The sequence below is a fragment of the Oratosquilla oratoria genome, chromosome 20 (assembly GCF_046742065.1).
Source record: "Oratosquilla oratoria isolate Oo_2021 chromosome 20, ASM4674206v1, whole genome shotgun sequence".
NCBI lineage: Eukaryota > Metazoa > Arthropoda > Malacostraca > Stomatopoda > Squillidae > Oratosquilla > Oratosquilla oratoria.
Window position 1 is genome coordinate 26,368,878 of NC_134796.1, and position 10,000 is coordinate 26,378,877.

The 10,000-nt window shown below is 42.0% G+C and overlaps 1 protein-coding gene across 2 annotated transcripts in view; it reads left to right on the plus strand.

The window, feature by feature from the left end:
- LOC143036420 (uncharacterized) overlaps positions 1–10,000 on the plus strand; it is a 317,961-nt gene that overhangs the window by 265,537 nt on the left and 42,424 nt on the right. For both annotated transcript variants that reach the window (XM_076203768.1, XM_076203769.1), the window contains exon 4: positions 9,220–9,332. In XM_076203768.1, the coding sequence (XP_076059883.1) occupies positions 9,220–9,332 (113 nt within the window). The remainder of the gene's footprint in view (positions 1–9,219; positions 9,333–10,000) is intronic.

Consider the following 10,000-nt stretch of genomic DNA (forward strand, 5'->3'; position numbering starts at 1 on the left):
CGGCATGGAAGGATCTTGAATCTAAAGCAGAGGAAGATATCAGTGGAATACCAAATACGTAGAATAAAGATTAGATTAATAATAAGATGTCGACGGGGTGCATTAAAAGCAGCGCCAGTGAGGGGTATACATAGTGCATCAGATTTTGTAGAATATACAAAAATGAATAAATATAAGCCCAAAAAAGTAAACAAGTAGGAGAAAAAAGACGAAAAAGGAAAATAAAATGAAAAGAGGGAAAGGAGAGCCGAAAGAGAGCACAAAAAACAGAAAGAAAGAAACAACGAAAGGAAGAGAGAAATAAAAAAGAGTGGAATACCACGGTCAGGGAAGCGGGCGGGTGATTAGGGGGGTCGAGAGAGGAAGGGAAGAAGGATGGGAGGGAGGGAGGGAGGGAGGGCCGCGGAACTAAGACGATTACCGAGGAGGGCCCGGAGAAACGATCTTCTCACGATAAACTAGATAGAGAAAGGGAGACAGGATGGGGGAGAGAGAAAGGGAGAGGGAAAGGTAAAGTGAGAGGGAGGGAAGGGAGAAGGAAGGGGGAGTGAGGGAGAGGAGGGAGGAAGGGAGGGAGGGTGAGAGGGAGGAAGGGAGAGAGGAAAGAAGGAAGAGGGAAAGAGAGGAAAGTCTCGAGTGGCCGCGGCGCAGAAGTGGTGGCGGTAGAGCGAAGGGGGTGGGGGGCCGTTCTTCATCAACCCCCTCCCCTCCACGTCTCCCGTTCCAGGGTCCTTACTACCCCATCTCTTCCTTCTCCTCCTTGCCCCTCCTCCTCCTCCTCCTCTTCCTCCTCCTTATCCTTATCCTCATCCTCACCTCTCTTACCTCTTCCAGCCCTCCTCCACCCCAACTTCCATGATGAAGCAAAACATTAGTACCATGTTTACTATACCTCAGACGCATCATTTGCGACCACGAGTAGAAAAATCATTGAGATGAGTAGTGAAGAGCTACACACACACACGCACGCATTAACACACACGTGTGTTCACGCACGCACGCGCGCGCACATGCATGCACATGCAGACAAGTACGAACGCATGCGTACACGCACTCACACACGGACGCACACAATGTGCTGAAGTAGTATCACTGTAATCTTTGGCACCCCAAGTATGTTACTAACAAATAATAGCTATTCCTAAGGAGGGAAATGGCAATTCTGAAATATACATTATTATTTTGTGCCTTGCACAGTGCCCATGAGAGGACCGAAGAGGTGGAGTTATAAATGTGCCAAATAAGAAATAATGTAAAGAGAGTAACAAAAAGGAGGAATAGGAAAAATATCAGGGAGAAGGGAGGCGAAATGACCTCATCCCCTTAGAGGACGAGAAGCAGGCACGCTCCCAAGGAGACTCCGGGGTGGGAATATCCCAGCCGGCCGAAACTTAACGGGATTTACACTTCGGGTAAGAGATGGGAGGGATCTCAGAGTCTGGATGAAACGGGGAACGCCATACGTTGCATTACTCTGGCTGTGGCGAATCGGCTCTGAGCTGTAGCCGTGTCCATAAACCACAGAAGCACTCAGCAGGTTTTATTTAGCGGATATAGTGTCTGTCATTGAGAATGTAATGATTTTCCTGTAAACAATTTTTGACGTAAGGTACATCTGGTATAGGAAAGTATATAAGAATTAGAAATAAATGCTGTGCTTGCCTTCAGAATTCTTGAACCAAACGACAAATTCCACTATGCAGGTGTGGCATTTGGGGGATTCGATGTACATTATTTTTCTTTAATAATTAACGATGAAAGCTGTATTTGCGAAACAGAATCCCTATTTCCATTATATTTTCATTTGTTTGTTTATTATCTATATACTTATTAATTTATCTTTTATTTAATTTTATTTTACTTTTCACATATGTCGATGACTGTAAGATGGTGATGTGGTTACGTGGCGGCGAGCTGGGCGGTGGGAGCTGGGGACCAACCAAGCTTATGTGGTACTGGTGAGGTAACGGGACACTAGACGAGCAATGCGGTACTGGGGTCTGTTGTGGTGGCATTGTGGATATGGCAAGGGTAGAAAAGAAGGATCCTTGTTCCCGGTGCTGTCTTTTTTTTTTTTTTTTCGTCGTCAAATGATACTTTGCCGAGTGATGCTGATTAATTTTATCCGCGGTGAGGTAGGGTGGGGTGGTCAAAGGGGTATTATCAAGATACCGCAAGCATCAGTGATAGAGTTAAAGAAGTGACTTGATAGAAGTGATTTGCATGATGGGTATGGTAACATCACTACAAGAGTGGTGATACTAGTCCATCTCAATCATCCTTTTCGGCATAATCTATGACGTCATACAATTTTGTTCTTTATGATGACGTCACTGTGTTGAAGTGTTTCATGAGAGAGGATAGTAGGAGTGGTGGTGTTGGTTGTTGCTGGTGGTGGTGATGATTGTGGTGGTGGTGATGATTGTGGTGGTGGTGATGGTGGTGACAGTGGTGGTGGTGGTGAAAGTCTCGGAAATAGCAGTGATGATATTGCCTGAGCAAAGTGACGTTTCTGAAGTCTTCATCTCATGACAAACAAGTTAGAGTTCGTCTTAGATGACGTCACCCGGCTTCCTAGGACCCTGACGTCATTGGCATTTTATTGATTGTGAGATTTTTTTTTGCGCCAGTGCATACAAAACCACATTTAATTATCCTTAGTAATGTTTAAATATGCAGGCAATTTTTTCTCTGTAGGATAATAAAAATAAATATCTAATTAGGGATTCCATTAACTTTTCATCTTCCCACCCTGATTCAAGGATAAATGCATCTTTCTCTGTTTGTCTTTCTTAATTAATTCAAACATTTCTACACTGTGTCTCTGTTCTTATTTTGCAGCTCATATCTATAATTTGTCATTTCGAACTCTAGGTAGCAATCACATGTTTTGCCTTTTATTTATTTTTATGTATCTTATTTCTTTACTAACCTTCGTATTGATCGGGATTATATCATATTTTCTAAGGATACAACTTTCAAATTTTCTTCTTCTTCTTATCCCATGAACGGAATTAAAACCTTTAGTTTTTATTAGATCGGCGTCATGCTGCAACAGTAGATTCCTCTGTACGTCGTCGTCGTCGTCACCACCACCACAACCACTACAACAACCCACCACAACCACAACCATCACAAACACCACCACAACAACCCACCACAACCATCACAACCACCACCACCACAGCCACCACAACCACATAACCACCGCCACCACAACCACATAACCACCGCCACCCCAACCACCACTACAACCACTATCACTACAACCACCACAACCACCACCACCATAATCACTACAACCACCACAACTACAAACACCACTACCACTACAACCACAAACATCATTATCACTACAACCACAACAACCACAACCAATACCACCACAACCACCACTACAACCACCACAACCACCAACACAACCACCACCAAACCACAACCACCTACACAACCACCACAAGCACCACAACCACCACCACAACCACCATCACAACCACAACCACCACCACAATCACAACCACAACCACTACCACCACAACCACCACCACAACTACCCATCACCACAACTACCCACCATCACCACAACTACCCACCACTACCACAACCACCACAACCACCACCACACCAACAACAACAATAACAACAAGCACAACCACAACAACCACCGCCATCCACCAAAATCACCACCACCACAACCACCACCTTCAACACAACCACCACCACCACTACTACTACCACCATCATCACCACTGATCTGGTCTAGCTATGAATGATCACCGTAATCGCATAACAAGAAACATAGACATAGTTATACAGAGCTATCCCCAAGCCAAGATACATTAAAGTGATAATGGAAGACTATAACCACCACCCCACTAGAACGTGGCTTGACAGAAGTTCATCAACAGCCTTTGTTATGTGGTGACACTCCTTCCTTGCTTCACCTGATAATCACTTAGCTAATATATTCATACATTTATTGTAGTAGTGGTGGTGGTGGCAGAAGGGGTAGGCCTGACCTCTCATCACCATATATATATATATATATATATATATATATATATATATATATATATATATATATATATATATATATATATATATATATATATATATATATAATATGTATGTATGTGTGCATGCTTATTATACGTGTATGTATTCATCTAATTGTATTTACTCAATTGCAATACACAAGAGAGGGCTATTTTCTCTTTTAGGTGACACCGTAAATCGATGCATCTATACGGAACGCTGTTAAAGTTGTTCACTCCTTGCGTGTCTGTTTGTTTGTGCATGAGAGAGAGAGAGTGTGTGTGTGTGTGTGTGTGTGTGTGTGTGTGTGTGTGTGTGTGTGTGTGTGTGTGTGTGTGTGTGTGTGTGTGCGCGCGCGCGCGCGTGCGTGCGTGCGTGCGTGCGTGCGTGCGTGCGTGCGTGCGTGTGTGTGTGTGTGTGTGTGTGTGTGTGTGTGTGTGTGTGTGTGTGTGTGTGTGTGTGTATTGGAAGATGCGAGCATGGGAAACCTTTTGGCAGAATATGAGAGAGCATGAGGGAGCGAGCGAGTGGCTAGCTGGCTGCCTGGCTGAACTGGCTGGGCTGGCTGAGCTGGCTGGGCTGACTGACAAGTGCTTTGACCCATGTGGATGGCTGGTCATGGGCCGCCCCGCCCCGATTCTTCCCGCCCCGCCACAGGTTGGGATTACAGGAGTCATCCAATCTTCCTCCTCCCATGACAGAGAATCTCCTGTTCCACACCGTGTACCATGCACTTCTTTCTTACTCGTTTCTTCTTACTAATTATCTTGATTTAGTTTCTTTAGTCTATGCACCGTTCGTTGCATTACCCTTACTCTGCCTCCTCCACCTCTCTACGTTTGACCTCTCTTTGTGTTTTCCTTATTCCTCTTCACTCTCCTTTCTCTATCCTCCCGCCTGCTTTTATTTCTTGATATACTCGTTTACTATAACTGAGGGTCTGTGGTGCTGTAATAGTTCTTCATAAGCAAGACCCCGAAGGTCATCTGTATTCGTTCTTGCTTTGCTCATTTAAACCTCAACGGTTTAAAAGCCTGGCGTTAGCCAGAAAACATCGTCAAAGCTCCTTTTGGCTTTAAAACCTCTTTTATTCTTTGAGACCAGAGGGCTCCTTAAGATGACATTATGGTTGCCACCAAGCGATTTTACTGACAAAGACGAGGACAATGATCACCGAAAAGGGTTGAAATATCCTAAACTGAGTAAGGTCTTGTAAATAGTGTGAACAATATCCCGGCCAGTCGCATTCACCTCCTCCTACTCCTCCTCCTCCTCCTTCCTTCCTCCTTTCTTCCTTCTTTCTCACATTCCGTCCTCACTCCTTTCTTCCTTTTCTCTCATATTCCATCCTCCCTCCTTTTTCTCTTCCTTCTCTTTATGTACACCAGGGATATGACTTTTTTCAGATTTAAAAGTCTGTAGTGGGAAACGATGCACTTTTGCCTAAAACTCACAAAAATGCCTTTCTTTTTGTATTGGCTGAAGTATCAAAAGAAAATTCTGCCGTTTACAAAGGATTACAAAGGAGACCTTTTGGTCCATAACTAGGTTGGATGTGAAAAAATTATAATAATAATAAATCAAAACAATATATAATAATATAAATAATAATAAATAAAATAAATGCATAGGTATAGTTAAATAATAAACAAAGAAGTAAATAGTAAATAATAATGAATTGACAGTTAACTAATAATAAATAAAAATCAAGCAAATAATGATGAACAAACGTTCAAATAATAACAAACAAATAAACAAATAATATAAAATAAATGGCATTTATACAAATAAATGGCAGTTTACAAAAGCTGTTTGTGAGTTACTGTTTATGAACTTGCTGCTGAGATTTTTGTCAGTTTTTCAAGTGCTGTGAACCTCTTCCATCAGTTTCACAGCTCGCTCGGCCACCACATTTGAGCGAGGCACATCAAGCACTGATCGTTTCTTTATCACCTCAGTTTAGAGATAGCAGCATACAGCTCATTGTGTCTTCTAAATAGTTTTGATTTGAGAACCATGCCTTCGCCCATGCAGCTGCGATGAAGTTACAAATAGCTTTCAGCTGATCTCTCCATTCCGGAAGGAGAAAAAAAAAAAATCCAAGGATTGCCCGTGAATTCCACCTGTCACTATGAAGGGAGGGCAGCTTCCGCCATTTCATATAAGGCCATTTTACCTCCATGTGGTAGTATTTATGTGCTTCACAGAGTTCAAAAAGAAAACTGAAGTCATCTCTCCATCCAGGGTTTTCTCGTGTTGGCATAATTTCTATACCAGAACAGGTTTTTTGTGAGTTCTCATAGCCTGCCAAAATATCATCAATGAAATAATAGTTGATGCTGGGTGACCGTGATTTTGTTGAGAAAAAGGAATCCATCACGTGCTGTAGAACCAAGTCGAGAATATCATGTTGGTATCCAGTAAAATGAGGTTCTTCTAGTCCCTTTTGTCAGAACTGTCTCTGAAGTCTAACAACAACGCCACTTTGGTGGCTTGTATTGACTGCTGTGGTGTCGGAAATAATAATTTTGACACTCCTCCATGCACTGTATTCATCTAGCAGGGCTTGCAGTGGAATAAAGATGTCCTCAGCTGATCTGCTTTCACAAACCAAAAAGCCGAGGTGAAGAGTTCTTGCAGAATTCTTTACACAGACCACTTGATATTCTTTATTGTCAATTCTCTTCCCATAAAAATGCAAACAAAATTCCTCTTCACCATTCATTTTTTTCAGCGGGTTCTGGACTCTTTTTACATCCTTCATCACTCGACGCCAAATTCCCCTTAGTGATGGTGTGGGGACATCTATTCCTTCTTCAGCCAAGTTTTGAAGGACCTTTGATGATTTTCTTGTTGACAAGGACACTTTTGATACCAGCTTGGCAGCAGATTTTGTTGCGTGATACTTTCGTTTCATGAGAGGAAACTCTTCTGCAACATCAGAACCAGTGCTGTTATTTTCTTCTTCACTACTACTACTCAACTTTTGCACTTGAGTTGTTGACGGTTCTGATGAATTTCTTGGCCGTTTCGAAGGGTGGATCGTTGACACAGGAGCCACTTTCTCAGTCGTGTATCCCACTCGGCCTCCTGATTCTATTTGTTTTCTGTAAAGTTCTTTGTCTTCACTGCAAAGCCAGTTTCCACTCGGTTTTGTAATATCGAAAAGATGAGTGAGATTTCTTTCAAATTCTTCATTTTGCCGCTTTCTATATTTTTCAAACACTTTCACTATCTTGTCAACCTTTGCTGAAACTTGCTGCTTAGAAAGAAAAGGGAAGCTAAGTTTCTCCCAAAGCTTCAGCAATTCTTGAGATATCTTCCTTATTCGGTCTGCTCGCCCTTTGAGTTCATCGTACAACTCCAAATATATACCAACAGTCTCTGTTCAAAGGCACTTTGCACATGATCTCATTTATGTACTCTTTCATGTCTGGTATGCTTGGGCAGTGTTTTGTTGTTGTTGTCAAATTGCATTTTCATTTCTTTCCAGCTGATTCCACCACTAGTTTGGATCATTTACTTTTAAAAGGCATATTTGAATCTGAAAAAACGCATGCTATGAAAAATGAGAATGGAGAATACACTAGCTGCTACAAAGAGTATTTAAACTAATTTTTATTTTTCATTATAATACACGAAAGGTATCTACTATCCAGTAATATGTAAGTATCCATTATCCACCTATAAAATAGGTGTATTTGAAAATGCTACATGGTAAGAAAACTTATTCCATAATACATAAATGTAAAGTTGTAAAGCCACTGTTTCTTTGTCTACACAGCACACACTCAAAACTACAGCTAGTAAAATTGACTTCACACAACTGCCACCAATGCTGCTGCTGACACCCCCTCAGGCCCTCACTTCCTACGTACAGCAAAAATGAAATGATGTTGGGTGCGGGAGGCTTTTGCATAACCAAATTAAATTATATAAAGAACTAACATGGAGGCAAATATTCATTAAATGCAACACCAGGAAAATTAAAAAATTGATAAAAGTTAAAAAGTCATATCCCTAATGTACACGCATGCACGCCGGTGACATAGAAACATACCCACACGATTACAAAACTAACAATAGTGCAATGTTTCTTTCTGAGGAGATCTATAGGAGGGTCCGTGAATTAATGCCTATGGGCTAGGGAACTTCCAGTCATTTGGATTCGAGACAACCTTGATCATTATTACAATTCACAACTTCAGTCCTATCATTTTCCACTTAGTGATAATTGTTTTCACATAATTCATTACAATCTAATCACCTTGTTTCCTCACTGCTTGCTTAGATCGTTGGCTTTGTCGGCAGCCCTCTCAGATTGCAAATTCGTCGTTTAGCTATTTGGAACAAATTCTTTCGGCCACCACTTTCTTTTGATCACCTCACATTGTCAACTTCCAGTCAGGTCGACGGCTATTGCTGCAAATGACAAGCCATGACCCACAAGTTGATCTTATCTCAAGCCTATCTGTCCGACCGTGTCAGCTTCTCATTGTCACCGGCATCAAAGGTCACGTTCAAACCTCACGGCCTCACGGATGTGATCCCTCAGGGGTGAGTCCTGCAGCCAATGAGCTTTCGAAGTCTAGTCGCCCCAAGTGACTGACGGTTACAGTTGCCAGTCGGTGGCACCGGCGTGACGTCACGGTTGGCGGGACTTCATACTAATGGAATGCTCATCAGAGTTAGATAACTCACTGGGTCATGCCTATGAAGCGCTTAGACTTTATAATATCATCCTTGTGGTATCCAATATGTCTCGTATGTTTCCAACACGTGGTTAGATTACCTCATGCTCGCCTGGGCTGTGAGGGTGACTATTTGTTTGCCTCCCTGGGTTTTCATTCTCGGGCAGATACTCAAACTGAGGAAGACGCTGACACACAGAAACTGTTTCCCTCTTCCTACTAGCCAGTAACATCGAAATAGACCCACATTGATATAGCATAGACAACAGTCCAAAGATTTTTCCCAGGAATATCTACGGGTGGGCCCAAGAATCACAGCTGGGTGTGGTGGTGGAGCGGCTATTCAGTCATTGAAACTCGAGGCAACATTATTTATTAGTCTGTTCACTTATACAAGGAATTTAAGAATCATATACTGGTTTTGTGTACGTGCTGTCATGTGATGTACCTCTGGAATTCTGATGTTAACATAATCTTCATTCTCTCCCCTCAGACGAGCAACGAACGGTACGCAGCCATCGCCGTTCGAATCCATGAAACTCTCGAACTTGCTGACGACAAGTTCTACGTCATCAAATGTGGACTCCAGGGTTTCGTCAACAACAGGTGGGCAATTAGTCACGACGTTTACGTTTTGGTCCGATGATGAGCTGTATTTGTGAATAATGTGGCATATGGATTGAATAGATAACTTTCCCTTGCGTGAATTAATCTGGAGACCGTATCATTACTGGATCTAGACGCTAACCAATAAACTATGACGAGGCCTAATAAGTACAGTTGGTATTTACAATCTAGACTCCCAAGCAGACACGCATGGCTAAGGATACTTGTCATCTGTGAATGGTTATTCTGAGATCGATTAAATAAAACTGATATCCTCATTTATAAGTGGGTGCTTGGGAGTTTAGGGATGGGTATCAACTATGCCCTTTTAAGCATCGTCATAGTCAATTGATCAGCATTGAGGTCTACCAATCACAGGGGCTTCAGTTCGAGTCCAACAATGGAAAGTAATTTACTCAGTTTGTCATTTTGGAGCGTTTCGTTCAGTTAGAGACAGCAGTCCCAGAAAGTGGTGAAAGCTCCGACAAACTAGACAGGGAGTGGAAGAAAGAAAACATAGTTAATATTGAAAAACAGAATTATGAAAAAAAATCAGTTTTTGTTGCTATCTATTTACAATAGATGTTTCTCATTTGTTGGGTAAGTCGTGAGAAATATGTACAACAATCTGTGCATGGTTTAGACAGTGTCCAGCTGGACACTGATAT